Source organism: Fringilla coelebs (assembly GCF_963513975.1).
Source record: "Fringilla coelebs genome assembly, chromosome: 5".
NCBI lineage: Eukaryota > Metazoa > Chordata > Aves > Passeriformes > Fringillidae > Fringilla > Fringilla coelebs.
In genome coordinates, this window is record NC_140033.1 from 48357780 (window position 1) to 48376356 (window position 18577).

Sequence of the window (18577 nt, forward strand, 5' to 3'; positions counted from 1 at the left end):
ATCCCTCTGTGTCCAGAGCATTCACAGGTAGCACCACTGCACCCACATGCATGCAAAGGGTGGATGTTGGGGTGGGAGGACAGGAGGAACCACCCCCTGCCACAGGCTCCTTGCTCTCTCAAGCCTCCCTGTACCCCCTGGGCTGTTAGGGAGAGAGAGGAGGGGGATATCCCTCTCAGCCCAAGTGTCACAACTTCATACAGCACTTTGGTGGCTGGTCATCCCCGTGACAATGCAGAAAGTCTATAAACATGGGATTTTGTTCCAGACCCACATTATACTGCTTAGGTCCAGAAAGTAAAGGTGGTACAATGGGTCCATTTAGATGGCAGGCTCAATGTTCCTTCTCAGAGACATGCAGGGGGGAAAAGGGCTGAGGGATGCTTCACAGCTTTCATTGGGAAACAGTTCAGAAAGAGAGCCTATCCAAGGGCTCTGCAGTGCAGTGAACAAGCGTGAGTAGCTTCACAGACTATCCCCTCTCCCTCCATGACAGAGGAACAGGCAGTCAGGCAGATGAGGAGCAGCTGATGCGTAAGTCTGGCAGCACCCCTGCATGGAGAGCTGCAGAACATTCTCAGCTTGACACAGGACTTGAACCAACCTCTTTAATAAAGACCTTTAATTTCAGTGTGGTGCATCTGGAATGGATGTAGGGATGGATGTTCTCCATCTCCCAAACAGACACAGTGTGCATTTAGCAAGGATAAAGGCGTTCAGTCTCTGAGGCTCACTGAGCCCTTGGTCCCTCTGCAGAGAGCTTCAGCAAGCTTACTATCCTAGCATCAAGAGTGCGTGCTGGGAAGAGCTCAGTTGAAGCAACAATTTGTATTGAAACCCCATTTATTTTCCCCAAAATACCCCTTGGACTTAGACAGACAGTGTTAGATTTAACCTAGGGAAGAGGAGTACAAGGTTCTGTATTCCTTTGCAAAACCTGGTATCTTTCCTACTGAAGATCCTGGCAAGATGCCAGGCAGCTCAAACTCAAGTGATTAACAAGGGATATTTCACTTGAGTGGTTTGTCAGTCTTGGCCACCGGAAGGAGAAGAAGTCCTTGGCTGGCTGAAGAGCTGTGAGCACATGGGAAGCCCAGCCAAACAAATCCTGACTAAGAAGCAAAGGGGCAGAATGGTGAGTGATGAAATATGAAACCCAGATCAGCAGAGAGCAAAGTGATGATCAGCCCCACTTTAACCAGGGCAGGACTGCCATTCCTAGTGAGGCTTGTGTCTGCTGTCTACCCAGGAGAGATTCCTCTGGCTGCAATGGGCAGCTTGTCAAACCTCAGGCACCCCAAAGGCCAGGTTGTCCCGAATCATCAGCGTCTTCCGAAGGTCTCGCTCCATGATTGGCCTCTGTGTTCGCCACTTATGGGCTTCCTGGAGTCCTGGTTCAAAGTAGTAAATGCAAGCTCCAAAGCCCACCAGGATGAGAATGGAGATCATCAGATACACGGGCACAAACCAATCCAAGAAGTGGGGCATGGCTGCCAGAGAAAAGGAGAGAAAACTCATGCAGTGGGAGCACCCAAAACACACCTTCACCACCCAAAACCACCTCCTCCACCAAGACTGATCATAAGACATTTGCCTCATCAGCAGCGCCTAGTCCCTCCTCACAGCCCTGCTGCACCTGGTTCATGCTTGGTTGCTCATGAAGGCACCTCATCCACTGAGAGAGGTCAATGCTTTTGGGGTCATTGCTGGGACCCCTGATCAGAGTTTCAATCCTACTCCCTTCCCACAGAGGGGGTTGAGCTTTCTTATCCCCAACCCTGCGGCCAGTGATCTAAGGTAGGCTGTGGGTAAATACAGCTGCTTCTCACCTCCTGCTTGAGGAAAAAACTCCTTCCCCTGACACTCCATTACCCCTTTGAATTCCCAGTCTGAGCTGGTCTGGCTTAGGATTGAGCCCTCCCTTACTGCACCTCTGTTTCAGGTCCTGCTTTGCCAGGGCTCAGGGTCCTTGGTCCAGCACCAGTCTGTGAGCAGACCTGAGATCCCTCCACCACATCAGCCACTGTGCAGTGGGGGCACTCACCAGGAGCAGCCGATCTGCCTTGCCAAGGGCCCCTGGCCAGCCGGGTGCAAGGTGAGTCCGGAGCAGCGTTGCCCTGGGGAACACAAAACAACACCACACTGTGTGATTGCTGCTGGGCCAGTGCTAAAAATGGGAGAGCAGGAAGGAGCAAACCTCTCCTTGTCCAGATGTCAGGGCTGAATATTTCTGGAGGGGTGAACAAACAGGGTCCCAGGCCCATAACCTGCTGGTGCCCTGGTACATTCTCTCCCCATCATTACAGCCCTCCTGATGCCATGCTTAGGGCATGCACCGTAACTTAGGGCCATTTAAATCTGTAATGGCATCACATTTGATTCCGTCCCTTATCCCCATCCTTTGGGAGGGAGACAGCAACCCACATTGCAACCCACAAAGGTGCCTGGCCTGTCCAGCTCTGCTGCTTGCTCTGCTCCAAAATGACAGGCAAGGCGTGGATCATGCAGGGACAGAAAAGGGGATCAAAAAGCATCCCACACAAAAAGCACAGCTACGACTTCACCAGGCACCAGACCTTCTGGGTTTTCACTGCGAATGTGCTGCTTGTTAAAGGCTTTGGTGGATTAAACCTGTCACCCTCACACTTGGGAGAGCACAGTGGTGCCAGACTCAGGCACAAAACTGCAGTCCTGAAAGGAGGCTTTCTGTAACCCTCGCCCCTTGGGAGTGGAAGTGATGAAATGCCCATTGACTTCAGTGGGGACACACTGAAGTGCACCCACATCAAACTCCTGCTTTTCCAGGCAGATGAAAGCTGTCACATCTGACCATGGCCCAAGTCATCCCTCTGCAATAACTATATATCCCCAAATTCCTTGCACAGAGTAGGTTAAGAGGAGGCTGGGGAGAGCTCTGAGCATTTCCATCCTCTTCCCTGCTCCTGGCCCATAAGGTTGATGCCTTTTCCACACCAGGGGCTGGGCTTTTTTTTTTTAATACCACAGCCATCAGTTGTTTCCAATGTTCCCAGCAGCATTTATCTTCTGGACACCTCTTGTCACAGGAGGGCCTGTAACAGTAAGTTTTTTGTCTCAGGGTAAGATCTGAAACAAGCTGCAATTCTTATTACCATAAACAAGAAACTGCAGAAAACACCTGATTTCCTCCCACTTATTGGCATGCTTCTGATCTGGGCACTGCTGCTGCCTCTTCATGGCTGCCTGTGCCTTCTTCAGGTGAACAACTGCTGAAGGAAGCTCCCACCATAACTTGCAACAGCATCACAGAGGTGTTGTGAGGAGCTGTGGGGCTTCCCTTATCGCACCTTAGGGGACCTTGTAAGGAATTAGGCACAAACCCCTTCTGCAACAGGAGCTGGGTCTGAACTCAGTGTCAGAAATCCCTCAGCACAGCTTTCCTACACGCTCTGCAAAAGTAGCTCCTTTGCACACCCTGCACCCCCCAGTTGCATCTGCAGACATCCTGGGAATCTCAGGCTGCTGCAAACCCCTTTTTTAGAGGTGTCTCAGCAGCTGCTGTCTGTCCCTGGCTGGCAACAGCAATGGGCAGGATTAGGGACACTGTGAAGGTGAGTTCAGCTTGGACCTCCTGGGCTGATGGGAGGAAAGCCAATAACCTAATTTGCTTCCCTGATCATGCACTTTCCAAATGCGTGAGTGAAGCTGCAATCCAAAAAAGCACTGCAATAAAAAGCAGCCCTACACACTTCCCAATTCATCCTTCCTCCATCACTAGTAGAGCCAGCTCCTCGCCAGCAACCTATTCTTCAGTCTACTTGCTATGCAGCCCTATCCTGCTGTGTCCCCACGCTGCTCACCGTCCCCGCCCCCTCAACGAAGGGTCCTCATCATGGCCAAGCTGAGCGCCGGATGAGGTGTCAGAGCCCCCCCTCCAGCCTCTGCAGGGCTGGCCTGCAGAAGCAACTTGCTTTTGTCAGGCAGGTAAGCAGATTTTGGCTGCAAATACTGAAAAGAGGGAGTTTCATTTAAAGATGTCAGCTTTCTGGAGCAGTTCTGCAGATATAAAATATGCCTTAGCCTTGCTGGACCAGTTGATCTTCAGCACCTCATTTTGCAGTGGGACATCCATGTTCCCCCAAAGACCTGAAAGACTCCTTGGTCTTCCATCCAAAACCATGTCTTATACAGATAATCTGTCTGACCCCTTTTAAACCTGTGCTACACCTCACTCCAGCCTCTTGCCTTCAATGTCACCCGTGGATCCCCTACGCTGCCTCCCACTGCCCCGAGGCGCTGTGGGCACACTGTGACAGGAGCCCCAGGAGCCACATTGTTAGTGGCAGAGCACAAACTGCTTGGGGGAGGCTGGGGGCAGCCCACAGGAGAATTTGGGTACAGAACCCTCCCGTGTGCATGGCTGGGAGCACAACTCATTTTGCAGCATTACAAGCCGTGGGCTCACCTCGTCCGCAGGAGATTCCCCCAGACCTGGGCACCCTGCAGCAGGCTGCAGCTTGGGGCACAGAGCTGCCGATCACTGGGGACCCAGACATGACCTCGCTGCCATGCACCGCATCCCCAACACGCACCGCTACATGCCCTGACACCTGTCACCTACCTTCTTCCACGGGTGCAGGGCGACGGGATGAGACTGCTCCCTCCGGCATCTGCCGGTCCCAGCCGGGATGAGTCAGGCTCCTTTCCCGGCCAGGCAGTGCCAGGGAGAAGGGACCCCGCGCCGAGAGAGCTGGGCGACAGCGGGAGGCGACAGGCGCGGATGGGCGGGAGGCAGGCAGGGAGGGAGGGATGGCGGGAGCAGCCGCGGCGGGCGGGGGAAGGACAGGCAGCCAGCAGCGTGGCCTCATTGCCCAACGGGACTCCTGGGGGCTTCCCCCACCGCCTACCCGGCAGTGTTAGCTTCGCTCCAGCCTCCTCGGGGCACCCCACCGCCGGCCTTCCCCCACACACGCAAGAGCGACTGCAATGGGCTGCATCCCGGCGCGGGGAGGGGGGAGCATTTTAGCAGAGGTCACTATGGCAACGAGCATCCCCAGCTGCCCCGCACATGGTGCCCGGGTCAGAGCCACGAGGGAGCTGCCCGCGGGAGGCTCTCCCTCCTCCTGCATCATCCGCAGCCCGGCTGCAGCCCCGGAGGAGGAGAAATGCTGGGGCACACGTGTGTGAGCTCTAGCTGATGGAGATGGACAGAATGCTCAGGCTCCACAGATTTACTGGCGTGTGCAGCCCAAGGACTGGGGGCTGGAGGCTTTTCATCAGTGGATGGGAGGCAGAGAGAGAGGGGGGGGTTAGAGGCAAAGGGGGGTTAGTACTCCCTCCAGGGCTTTTATGTAAAATTAAAACAATCAACACTTTGACCAAAAGAATCTTCCATCAGGAAAAAGAAAAACAATGCTGTCTAAAGTACTATTCTTGCTGTCAGTGAAATACCTTGTTCCTGAATCCATACCTAGTTCTGTCATTGCTGCTGCTGACAAGAGATGTTTTGTAAAAACATTTTCAGCTTTTCAGCAGCACAAAAATAGGAACATGCAAACTGGTTAGTTTTTTTCATAGTGAGGTTGTTTTGTTGTTTGGCTTGTTTTTTGTTTTTTTACAAAGGGAAATTTCCCCATGACCCAGAAATTGTTTAACACAAAAGAGTTTTAGCAAAATCAATCAACTGGCTCCAGCCTGAAGAACTGCCTGCTCTCCTGCCTGTGCTGTCCAGCTCCACCCACTTAGTTTTTGACACTTACAGCCCGGTAGATGTATCACAGTGAGTTATTGTAAAGGTTTTCAGGATTAATAGTATCCACTGAAATGTATGAGGCCTGAATTTGTGTCTGCTACACTCTAGGAGCTGTGAGATTTGAGGTCTCAATTCCCAGTAGGTTGTGTTTCAGGCACAAAGGAGTTCATCTTCTCTCCAAGGCAAGCTGTGGATGGTGACAGAGCCCATGCACGCCTGCCAGCTCCAAGAATAATGTATGATAAGGTTCTGTCACCTGGTCTGTGCCAGGGTTTCATCCACCACTGCAGAAACAAGGCTGTGATGGAGCCGTGGGAGCTGACTGCTATGCTCTGTGATTGTCTCTTCATCCTCTTTAGGTCCTCCTGAGCCTCACTTCTTCTTGATGTAACTCCAGAACAGCTTGGAAGCATTGAGTATAGGCCTTGCAAGTACCCTGTACTTAGCAGGATATCTGCATGGAGGATCAGATCCATTAGGTTTAGCTAACTGCTTCTTGGTTTGCCCCAGTAAGGTGGGCACTCCAGATGATTGCCAGAGTGGAGCCTGCAATCATGCCTTAATTTTAACCTCAGTGAAGCTGGGACATGACACCTTGACCAGCAGCACAGTTACTGCTTCATTAATCCCACTGCAGGGGGTGGAAAACACAAGCCCCACAGCTTTGATCATACTGGGAGAGAAACCTGTGGTTTGGAGAAAAAGATTTTTAAAAATAACTTTGGAAGGATATTATTTATTGCATCCTCAGAGCAAACCTTTAGGGCAGGCAAAGACAAGTCCATTTGAGAGGGCAAAAGGAAAACCGCTTTCCAGGTGTGCGGAGAGAATGAGAGGGAGATCAGTGGTTGCTGGCACAAGGTAGGAGACTATTAATTTATCCAGGTGACTGGTCAGTGGTGAAGCTGCAGGTACTCAGTAGAGCCTGCCAAACCAGGTATATTCATGCCACAACGTGTAAGCTACTCCCATTGTCCCTATCCAACTGTCCTGAGTCTCTGTTCTAGGTCACCTCAGGGGCATGTCAGAGCCAGCATGTATTTGCCAGTCTTCAACTTGTTCCCAGATTTAAGCTTGGGCTTAATGCCAGTATGCTGCTCATGCAGCAAAAACCCCAGAACAGCAATAGTTTTGACTCACGAGGTCATTTTTTCCTCTGGCTCACTTCCCTGACATGCAAACACTAGGAGGACGTGTCAAGGAATGGTGATCATGTCTTTCTGCAGCCACCCCCACAGCAGTGGGCAAGGTCATGATGTGGCAGCCTCTCTTCCTTCAAGCAGGAATCCCCTCAGATGGCCCTAAAGCACCCTTGGACACAGCAAGAAAAATCCACGGAGCTTTGTGCTGCTGGAGCTGGGACACGCTTGAAGACCCCGTGCCTCTGATGCAGCTGCTTGCTGCCTGTGACCGGGCTCTCAGGTGCTGTCACAGCCTTTGGTTTCCAACAAGAGCTAAAGCTGTGAGACAGCTCCAGGCATTGATGCGCCAGTGCAGCTCAATCTGCGTGGAAACACTTCAGCTGCAGTTCAGTTTCCACCTCAGATGAGGCTGCTGTGTGTCACTCAGGTCTTCCAGGCATAAGCTTGTGCATATCATTCTGGTGCCTTGGGGCCTTGGGGCCTTCCAGCCCCCTTCACCTGGCAAGCAGAAAGCCTCTGAGTGTCTGCGCACACACTGAGCCCCTCAAAGCCATTCATCCCAGGACACCTGCCTATCACCAAGCCTCTGGCTCCCTCCATATCTCTGGGCAACCTTCTCTGCAATGAAGGCAAACATAGGGTCAGGTTTGATGTGAGAGGGCTACCCAGCCAGAGCAGAAATCATGAAACCCTTCTCAAAACCAAAGACAAAAGCCTTGGCTGGAAAAAAAGGAGATGGTCAGGCAACCTCAGGCACATACTTCCTGCTTGTAGCACATCCATAAATCATAGCACAAACAATGTTCTGAGCTCAGCTTAATCCCAGGCCTGGTTAAGTGTTATTCCAGTCTTTCCTCACAAGTTTTCCCACTGTTCTTTAGGGTCTTTTAGCCTTTTATCAGCATCCTCTGAGATGACCAGACCCAGATCAATGCCTGTCTTTAAAGCAACACCCATCTCCCAATATTACTGTCCCAATGTAGGTAGAAGCATTGGAGAAGATGAAGTTTATCAAACTTGCCTTCCCCAAGGTCTGCAGTAGAGACAATACTTCAGCAAGGGTCACAGAAATGCTTTGCTGCTCAGCTGCAGGAGGTGAGGGAGCTACTGCAGGATGCAGAAGGCACATGGGATTCATGGCAGGGCATAATTTGGGGATAGTCTAGTGAGAAAGCAGACTAACCCACCTTCTGGGTGCTACTGCAACTTCAAAAAACCCATTAGAGAAGCTTTGCTGAGTTGATCAAAAATTAAGGAAATGTGTATAGGGAATTAAATTAAAGAGCAGAATGAAAAAAGCTGACTTACTTTGGGTCTAAATATAGCTGTGAAGAGCCTTTGCCAAAGGAAGCAGAAGTTGCCAGCAACATATGTGAAAATGTCATTAATTTCTCTAATAATCTGCACTTGCTGCAAATGATATAATTTTTGTCTATTAGTGAGAGAACAAGTGCAATCAAATACACATGAGCTCTATTTCACAGGCTTCCCAGGAGGGATGAGGAGAAGTCAGCCTGGAGCCAGTAATGCATGAGAGGGTGACATCTCATAGAGCTCCTACTGAATGGGCTGTCAGGAGCTGGGAGCCGTCACTGAGACAGCTGGGACCATGCTGGGGGTCAGTGCTCCTCTCTAGACCATCTCCAAAGCCTGTCTCCTCTGCTTCTCTGGCTGCTCAGAGAGAGCCAAGGGAGAAATCAGAGAGAAAATATCTTGAGATGCAGCCACTGGATGAATCATACAGCAAATTGGCCATGGATACATGAGGACGAGGTGTGCTTTTTAACATTTTTTGTACTGGCTGGTACAGTCCTGCTGCAGGAGCAGCTGCCCCATTCCAAGGGAGCACTCATGTTGGCCAGGCCAAGTCTTGCTGTTGTCAATTGTGGTTTTTTGGTAGCGTCAGAACATCTTCATGTTGACTGCAATACACTTCTACCCATTTGTGGAGTGGTTTGTGCTACCAGAGCAATGTACAATGGCCCACAGAGTAAAGTCAGGAGCTCTCCCCTTCCATATTGTGCCCTGCTCTCGTCCCTTCTGCTTACACTCTGGGCCACTGTACTGACACCCATCTCAGCTCTCCTGCACCACTCAGAGGCAAAGATCAACTCATTCCTCCCACTTTGCAACAGGAAATGGGGCAGCAAGAGGTGAAACAACCTGACACAGTTACTCAGGGATATGTAAAATACGCCCTGGCTTCCAACACCAGCCACATCTCATCCCTCTCCCCTCCTCTCCTTGCCAACCTACAGATCTAGGCAAGAGCTGCAGGCACAGTGGCAGACCAGTCTCCACTTCCTTACAATGTCCTCTACCATGAAAAATAATTTTCTAACTGTGGGATGAGTGGTAACTCATCTGGATCTGCTGAATATCAACAGACACCAGCAGGGTGAAAAAATGGAAGCCTGCAGCAGCAGTGCACAGCAAGCATGTCCCTAACAAGACATTAAAGCCACCCAGATCCTTCAGTGGGGCCAGAGAATAGGTAACAGGGGGCAGAAAGAGGACAAACACCTTTTAGGTGGGTGCCAGAGCTTTTACCATATTTCCACACCTTCAGCAGTCCAAAAGGAACATTGTTCTATTTGCTCTCTACATCCCCCCAGCCCGGGAGCTGGCTCTTGTTATTTATTGCATCTGCTTGTCTCCCATCTTTACAACACGCCTGCCCTGAATTCGTCCTCCCTTCCCCCCACCAAACTCAAAAACAGCCAGAAATATCTTGTAATCTCTTCTGCTTCACCTGTAATTTGTCTCATGCTGGCAATGAGGGAAACCGTCTGCCTTTGTCAAGATCAAAAACACCACAGTGGCCATGTGATGTCAGCTTTCGTTAACCCCGTCTCTCTCCGCTTTGCCTCCCCTCTCCAGACTGTTGCAGAGTGGCAGATGTGTCTTTATTCTTCTGCAACATTCTTTCTCCCCTGGCACATCTCCTGCCATTTGGAGGTACCCTGGTTGAAAGAGCAGGGAGAGCCAGCACCAGCAGGCAGCAGAATGGGTTCTGCACCCCCTTCCACACCAAGGTGGAGCCAAACTCAGGGTTGAGGCAAAGATCAGGAGATGCAGCAAGGTGGACCACAGGCCACTGAGGTACACTGGACCTCTGAGGTTTTATATAACTGCATGTCATCCTCCTGCTCTGACCTCAGAATGAGAAAAACTGAGCCTATCTCTGTTACTGCAGTGCTTCTGCCCAGGCTCCTTCCTGCCTGCATCCCGGACACTGGGCTGGGGAGAGGCTGACCAGATTGGGAGGTGAGGGGGAAGGCACCCAGGAAGGGGCAGGATGGAGGTTGAGCCTGCTGGAGCTGCTGCAAAACCTCACACAGAATAAAAAGCCAGTTACTACTGCCACACAGTGTTAGGGAAATTCCCTTCCCTAGTTATGTTATCAAGCAGTCTTTATGGTATGAAGGTATATTAACTATGTTAACATTTTTCCCTCATACTTGGTACTGGTGAGACACAGCTCAAATCCTGTATTCAGTTTTGGGGCCCTCACTATAAGAAAGACATTGGGGTGCTGGAGCAGAGAAGGGCAGAGAAGGAGCTGATGAAGTGTCCAGAGCACAAGTGTTATGAGGAGCAGCTGAGGGAGCTGGGGTTGTTTAGCCTGGAAAAAATGAGGCTCAGGGGAGGTCTTATCATTCTCTACAGCTCCCTGAAGGGAGGCTGTAGCCAGGTGGGGGTTGGTCTCTCTTCCCAGGAAACAAGCAGTAGGATAAGTTGCTCCAGGGATGGTTTCCCCTGGATATTAGGAAACATTGCTGCACTGAAAGGGTGGTCAGGAAGTGGAACAGGCTGGCCAAGTATGTGTTGGAGTTACCATCCCTGAAGTGTTTGAAATGGTGTGGCACATGAGGACATGGCTGTTTTGAACATGACAATGTTGGGTTAATGATTGGACTTGATGATCTTAGAAGTCTTCTCAATCTAACAATTCTATAATTCCATGTATTAGTTCACATTATAAATTGCAATGTAAGGAGGCAATGGAATTTTTCTGAAGCCTTTGCTGTTGTTCAGTCTTGAGTAAACAAAGGGGCAACAGCTCATGGCAGGGGCCAGGGAGCACCACAGCCCTGGAAATAAGGGCTCTGCTTCTCAGAAGCTAAAGGCTGCTCATTATCCCCCTCCATAGCCAAGGCAAGGCCAGTGTCCTCCCCTCAGAACGCTCAGAATCCCTCCAGTATAACCTGTGGGTGCCTCAGGCCCAGCTGATCCCTGGGATATCTGGATGCCACAGGAACAGTGCTGCTTTGCAGGGTTTTATGGTGATTAGCTGTCCTTGGTGGTCTGTCACACCGTGGCACTCAAAGGGGCCCCACGCTGTACCCCTGCAGCACTGCAGTGCACAACCTCCCCGTGAGGGAAAGTGCGTGGGCGGGCACTGATCTGTCTGGCAACCAGCGAAAAGACCCAGGACAATGGCCTGAAGCAGTGTCGGGGAGATTTAGGTTGGATATTACAAAGTTTCTTCACCCAGACGGCGGTCAGGCACAGCAACAGGCTCCCCAGCGAAGTGGTCACAGCACCCAGCCTGACAGAGTTCAAGAAACGTTTGGACGACGCTGTCAGGCACACGCTGTGACCTCTGGGGCTCCTGGGCCGGTGGTGTGACTCCTGTGCGGGGCCAGGAGCTGGAAGCGACGATCCCTGCGTGTCCCTCCCAAGCCGGGACAGCCCGTGAGGCGATCGCCGCCAGCCCCGCAGCGCCCCCTGCCGCCCGCCGGTAACGGCGCCCGGCCCGGCCCCGCCCCGCAGGCCCGGCCCCGCCCCGCAGGCCCGGCCCCGCCCCGCAGGCCCGGCCCCGCCCCGCAGGCCCGGCCCCGCCCCGCAGGCCCGGCCCCGCCCCGCAGGCCCGGCCCCGCCCCGCAGTCCCGGCCCCGCCTCGCAGGCCCGGCCCCGCCCCGCAGGCCCGGCCCCGCCCCGCAGGCCCGGCCCCGCCCCGCAGGCCCGGCTCCGCCGCTCGACGTCGGCGCAAGGCGGAGCGCGGCTGCCGTTTGAATTCCGGCGGGCCGGCGGGAGGGTCGTGCCGTCTCTCGCGGGGATGTCGGTCTTGCAGCCCTTCGACAAGCTCCCGGAGCTCAATTCCGGCGTCCTCCTGGTAGGTCCGGCGATGGCGCCGCTCCGCGGCCCGGCCCCGCCGTCCCTTCTCCTTCCCTTTCCCCGCGCGGCCCCGCTGTGGGCGCCCGCCCGTCCCGTGCCCTCCGCAGGGCGGGCCTTGCCCTTGCGCCGGCCCGGCCCCGCGCGGGGACTGCCTGTCCGGGGCCGGTGTGCGGCTGAGCGCGCTGTCGCTGTGCCCGCAGCTCGTGGGCTCGGACGAGGCGCTGCAGCGGCGGCTGGCGGAGGCGATCCTGCAGGAGAAGAGGGACTTCAACATCAGCATGTGAGTGCTGGGGAGCGGGACCGCCACCACCTGCTCCAAGAGGTGCTAACCAGCGGCCGTGGCGCGAATTCACGGAAAGCTTCCGCTTCAGATTCCCAATGACCGAAATTGGTTAAAAGCGCGGGTTCCGTCCCCGTGGCAGGAGTCGGAGCTGTAGAGCACGGTTCAGAGAGACTTCGCTCTTGCGAACGCTAGAGAGCACCACTGCCCAGATGTGAACGCATCTGCGGCGGGTAAACCCCTCTGTCCTCAGGGCAGGCAGTTTGGGCATGCTTGGAAAGGGAAAGGGGGGCGGGGGGAAACATTTCCCACGTTCGTGTTCACAGTGCACATACCCTTGCCTTTTGCATGTTGCACAGATGTTTAATTACTACATTGGAAAGGTGTGAGAGCTACACATTTCTTTTCCCCCGCCTGAGAGACAGAAATTAAACATCCTGGGACAAAATGGGACACGTACAATGCTAGCAAGTACTTGCAGGAGAGCAAGTGTTTCTGAGAGATGTCCCTTGCTTTGGATGCTCTTTGTAGCTGTTTTCTGGTATGTATGCACACATGTGCTTTTCCTCCTCGAGCTATTAAGTTGCACTTGGAATTTCAGCTTTAGCCGCATGACATGTCCTGTCTTAAAAGCTTGATTAACTAACTTTTTACAATAAAATGTCCTTGACAGCTCTTTTGCCAAGACCAAATGAGTTTAGTCAGCTCTTCAGAAGGTGTTTGTGTTATTTCTCTGCGGTAATCCATGGCTACGCAGTAAAAGCAACCCAAGCTAATGTTCTGCTGGCTAATTAGAGTGACTGTAGTGCTCTGATTGTGGCATCTTGGATGTCTGTGCTAACTAATCGTAAATGGATTACCCCATTTTCCATGTGAAACCTGCAGCCTCTGCTGAGCTGTGGAGTGCCATAACTAGATGGCTGCTGGTACTACAGCTGGGTAACTGCCCAAAGGCACAGCATCGTGTGCTCGTGCTACAGAGCAAGACACATCCCTGTGTAAATATTGCTAGGAAAGCAAAGCCAGTGGGGTTCCTTTCCCCACTGAGTTACTTTGGGATTGTTCATATTACAAAAAAATACAGTATGTAATCTGACAGCTCTACCTGTCAGGTACAGCTCTTGGGTGAAGAGTTACAGGGCTTGGGTTTTTTGTGTCTCTTATTGCTGGGTGGGGAGGGGGAAGGCTTCTGCAGTGCATATCTGGAGACTGCTGTCATCATCTAGTCATGTTGGTTTAAATATAACAGAATTCCAAACAGTGCAGTGCTTTTCTGTGTCACTTTTATCTTCTCCCCCCCAAGGAGATCTGATACTTTCATCAAAGAGTCTCCCTAAATTTCACCTTAAATTAATAAGCTGCTTTGTGTTTCAATTAATAAGCAGTGTGTCTTTCACGCTCACTTTGCTCATCTCTTGTGTTAGTTTCAGAATGTTTTTGTTAAAACATATCTCCCATAAATAGAAGAAACAAAACACCTTTATTTGGAGACTAGCAAACAAAACTACAAACTACATAGGATTAATAGATGGCAATGTGTGCCGTGGTCGGTTGCTGCTGGAGAAAACTGTTAAGTCCTTGAGACTGAATTGCTAGAAGTAATATTCCCCAAGAAGACCACGATCAATGTTTCTTCCTTGGCTTCCAGAGAGGAAGTGGGTTGTGAGAGTGACTGAACTTCTGGGATGTTTATTTGCCCAGTTTAAATTAAGGTGATCTTCCAAAAATGTGGTGCTGATAATGTTCTTCCCTGTGGAAGACCCACTTATGTACTGCTGAAACCTTTTTTGGTCGAGTTTTTGGTTGGTTGGTATGCTTGTTTGGTTTTAGTTGTTGTTAGTTGTTTGTGGTTGTTTGGCTTTTTTAGTGGACAGAGATGCAAAAATCCCCACCCTAATTAGCTCTAATTAGCAGTGGTAGTACCGTGTAGAAAGATGCCTGAACTAACCTAGTAGCTTCCAACATAGCAAAAGAGTTAAAAGGGAGGGTAATGATATAATAGAAGCTCGTTTTGAGTTATAACTTCATCTGTAAAGCTGTTCTAGTGACAAATTTGTGGTTTAAGGTTCTTCTGTACCTGGAAAGGTCTCCTCTCCTGTGTGAGCATATGAGCAGTATCTCTGGAACGTGACAGAAAAGCACTGATGCATTTTAACTGAAACCTGGCAGCAAAATATTCCAGTAAAGAATTGGGGTTTGCTTTGTTAGAAAGGACTCTTTGTTACAATTAAATGAAATGACTTGCCATAGAGATCTGCGCGGAGAAAATGTTTCTGTGAGACTTGTTATGCTCTAATAAGCGTCCCATTATAACCAGCCTTGTCTAGCAATTACCATTGTGCCTGTCAGCAACTGTGAGTGGGCCTAAGATATGAGAGTACCACTTAAACAATCACAGTGCCTCTTCAGTGCCCACGGATTTAGTAATTAGCAGGCTTCCTGGTAACTTGCTACAGGGTGAACTGCAGAGGTTGCGTGATTATGGGTGAGTGGGTACTGTCTTGCCAAGCTAGTTGGTTAAACTGGCAAATTTGTTATCTTTCAGTCACCTTGCTACATCCCTCCCCTTACCTTCAGAGAGGGATCATCTTCGACCCAGGATAGATCTGGTTGTGTTTATGATTGACATCACGAGCAAGTACAGGTAAGAGAAGGGCAAAAAGATGAGAGGGGGGAACTAATATTCTTTCTTGGTTTGATGGCTAAATCTGCATTTTTACTGTATTGGAATTGCTGAATAGTGGGTTTCAAACCCAAGACTTGCTGTGGTGGAAGAACTCAGTAATATATACAGTGGCTTTCTGGCCTCCAGCAGTGGATTAGGACTGAACTGCTCTGTCCAATAACATGCCTGTTGTGCACTAAGTTGCCATAGCAGAGAAGGCAGAATTTATTTCTGGATCTGGATGTGTGACAATACAAACTGAGCTTTGGAAAGATGCTGTCTGTAGAATCAGAAGGAAGTGCTGGTGGTGCTGTGAAGTTCTGTAATATGCAGAAGTGTGATGTGCACTGGGCAGTGCTGCCCAATAACCAGCAAGTGGCTGGGTCTGTGTCCTCAGTTCACTGATACTCCTGGTCAAGTGGGATCAGCACTACGGATATCTCTAGGCAAAAGAGAAAGGTCTGCAGGGATTGATCCCTTTTCTATCATCTTGTGCTCGCCTTTGTAGAAATGATACTTGTTTCCCCAGGCCACAAGTAAAAACTTGCTAAGGCACAGAAGTCAGCATTTTATTGCTTACTTAACTTGTGACTGATGATCCTGGGCTCTCATTTAGCAAAAATGACAGGCCCAGCTGCATACTTAGAGCACAGATGGTGCTGCAGAAATGTGTGGGCAAGCGCTTCCTGAAAGAGCCGAAGTGGTGCTGAAGTTTCATTGGATATTAATGAATTCAGATGCTTAGTGTCTGTAAATCATGGAGGACACTGTTCAAACTAACTCTAACTGTTGAGTCTTGAGTAGAAAGGATATGTTATGGGTTATTAAACAGCTGTGGGTATTACAGAGGTCTCTGATGTCATGCTTTTAGCATAAAGCAGAACTTTGCGAGCTCACAAATCAGCAGATGTTAACATCATTGTTTTTCTAATTGTGCTTCTGAAAATTATTCCTGTTATCCTTATGCTGCACTGGTTTAACCTCCCTGTCCAACTGGATTGCCTGTACTTTTCTGACAGCTTGAAGAATGTTGAAACTTCCCTAACTCATGTGGATGCCAGCTTCTTCCTGGGAAAAGTGTGCTTTCTTGTTACTGGGGGTATGTATGGCACCTCTTCCTCCTCTTCAAGCAGCACAGCTCTTTCTTAGTTTTCTTAAAACAGGGCAGTGACTTAACTTGAAACAAACTAAAGGAAAACAGTGGCTTTGTTGCAACTTAGTTAAATTATTTCTGAACTCCTCTGCCTTTTTTATTATTTTCCTAGATAAAACATGGTTCTCTCATGCTCACTTGCTCTCTCCTTTTTGTTTTTGTCAGACCTCTCTTCTCTGTCCCTAATCCCTGAATATAATTTGTGTTATTGATATTTTTTGTGTGTGTGTAACTCCCGAAATCTCTTCTATCTGCTCTTTCAGATCTGTCTTAATGGTAATCTCAATGAGCAGTGAGAAGCATATGATACTGTGGTAATAAAGTGAATCTAAATGGATGAGCTACAAAACTATCAAGTATAGTTTTAATGCGGCACTAGTATCCCTGCTGTGTACTGTCTGGCTGTGTTGTGCCTCTAATCTTTCTGTCTCCCAGTGCTTTCTTGTGCACCCTTCCTGCTTCAGCTCTGAGGAACTGGAGGAGCCAGACTGTACTGCTTAGTCTTGGAATACAGGTGCTGTGTCCCTGGAGTTTGGGGGTCAGGAGGCCTAATTCTGAAGTAGAGGAGTCTTAGCATTGTCTTGTGATATGGCTATCTTGATGAAGTGAATTCATTGGAGACCAGACCACTCTGTGGTAGCATATGAGTCAGGAGGACTTTTGGTAAGTGAGTGGAAGCTGATGGTGTGCTGATCCCTTATGCAGAATGTTAATGTTACATGAAGAGTGATGTGGTACTGCTGTTAGTATTATGAAAGACTTCTGCGCTAATTCAATTTCAAATCTTGTACCGTTCTGTTTGCACTGCTCACTGTTGCCTTACCTTCTGTTATGCTCCAAAAATTAGCTCAATCCAATCCTCAGCTCTGGATTGTTCTGTGGATGTGGAATTTCCTAAAACTTTTCTTCACTGATTACTGATTATGAGGCTTGTAATGTGGGAAAATGTGTTTTTTTTTTTTAGTTGGCAGGGTGAATGCTTGCAGCATTGAGATGAGTGCTGTCTGTAAATTAGGAGAAGCCTACTGCAGTCCTGTGCTATTCTGTGAGCTGGAGGTAAGGTGCTTATTTGACATCCAAGGGATTTCTAATTCCACTGCTCTGTGATTGTTAGAAACATCATTATATTAGCAATAAATACATGTAACAATAAATGCATATGCTGCTGGCCTTCATAAGTGTCAGAGACCAGACTGTCTACAAGAAAAGTAGAGGTACAGGAGTCTGGCTGTCCTTGAAATGAGTCTTCTAGTAATTTGGTCTTTCCTGTGCTACTTCAAAACCACATGAAGCCAAGCCTAAGCTAACAAAAACCATCTCTGGTATGCAAAGCCTCGGTACACTTGTTCCTTGCTGCATTTGCTCTTCCTGGGAGTCCCTGAGCTGTTATTTGCCATGTGACCCCCTTGCCCATGTAATGTTTTGTGTCAGCCAAACTTTGTGGCTTCACTGACGATTTTGCCATCTGATATGCCACCCTTTCCAATTACCTGCTTGGTCTAAAAAGCTGGAGGGAGAGTTTGGCATTCAGCAGCAGCACACTTCACTTTTCTGCGTACTTGTCACTGCATGCTCAGAGACTGTTTCCCTACCAGTAGGTAGAATCTGTGCCTTTGGCAAGCCCTTCAGCACTTACAGCTGGCAACACTGTACCTTCCTTAACATTAGGGAAGTAAATGGGCCTGTTTGGGGTTTTCTGCAGCTAGCCACTTGATGCCTGCTCTGGTTCTTTCTTTTATCAAAGCTTACCGTTGCTTTTCTTCTTTTGTATTGATGAAATAATTTCTCCATTTTGTTTCCAGTTGGAAGGCATTCGAGTTACTACTGCTCAACGACTTGTTCGGATGTTAAGGATCTGTGCTGGTCACATACCGGGAGTTTCTGCCTTGTCCTTTGTCTCGCTGATGAGGAAGTCTGATGATGATTAGCTTCTCATTGTGATACTTCACACACATATCAGGTTTTTTTCACGTCAGGCATTCAAGCTGCTGCAGTTGGAATCACATTGGGAAGCTTTTTTTGAGTGACTTGTCATGGCCACTCATCCAGAACTGTTCCTAGTTGCTTACCTCTCAATAAAAGTTTGATTCCTATTCAGTGGATAACAGATAGGGAGGGTAGTTTGAATTGGGGATTCCGATCCATTATTACATCTGAATCCCATTTCATGATCAAGTTTGAGTTTTTTCCACTTGGCCAGTGGCCAGGAGCTACATGTTTTTCTGAGAGACTATTAGAAGAACAGGCTACTGTCTCCAAAGTACCAGAGATGAGGCAGCAGGCTTCTTCTTTCAGTTGAAATGCGGCACCTTAGTCTAATGTGAAACCTTGCTGCCAGGTTTTGCCTGTCCACCAAGAGAAGAATGGGGAAGGAAGGCTGGCCTGCCGCTTCTAGATAGACTGCACTCGGCAGTTAATGATCCAGCTGTGTGAGCATCTGCCCAGCAAAGGACGCACTATTTCCATGTCTGGTCCCTAATTGGGA

At 49.7% G+C, this 18577-nt stretch overlaps 2 protein-coding genes across 2 annotated transcripts; one reads left to right on the forward strand and one right to left on the reverse strand.

Annotated features, from left to right (window-relative positions):
• Positions 1–1281: 1281 nt before the first annotated feature.
• SMIM45 (small integral membrane protein 45) lies at positions 1282–1488 on the reverse strand (the record flags this gene model as incomplete). The annotated part of the gene is made up of 1 exon (XM_084205735.1): positions 1282–1488. One exon carries the CDS (start codon positions 1486–1488, stop codon positions 1282–1284), a length of 207 nt encoding a protein of 68 aa, XP_084061861.1.
• Positions 1489–11880: 10392 nt separating this feature from the next.
• On the forward strand, positions 11881–18068 carry CENPM (centromere protein M). Its single transcript, XM_084206260.1, has 6 exons — positions 11881–11992; positions 12195–12274; positions 14820–14918; positions 15959–16038; positions 17057–17148; positions 17895–18068. The coding sequence occupies exons 1-6, from the start codon at positions 11936–11938 to the stop codon at positions 18018–18020; spliced, it is 534 nt and encodes a 177-aa protein (XP_084062386.1). The 5' UTR covers positions 11881–11935; the 3' UTR covers positions 18021–18068.
• Positions 18069–18577: the final 509 nt, after the last annotated feature.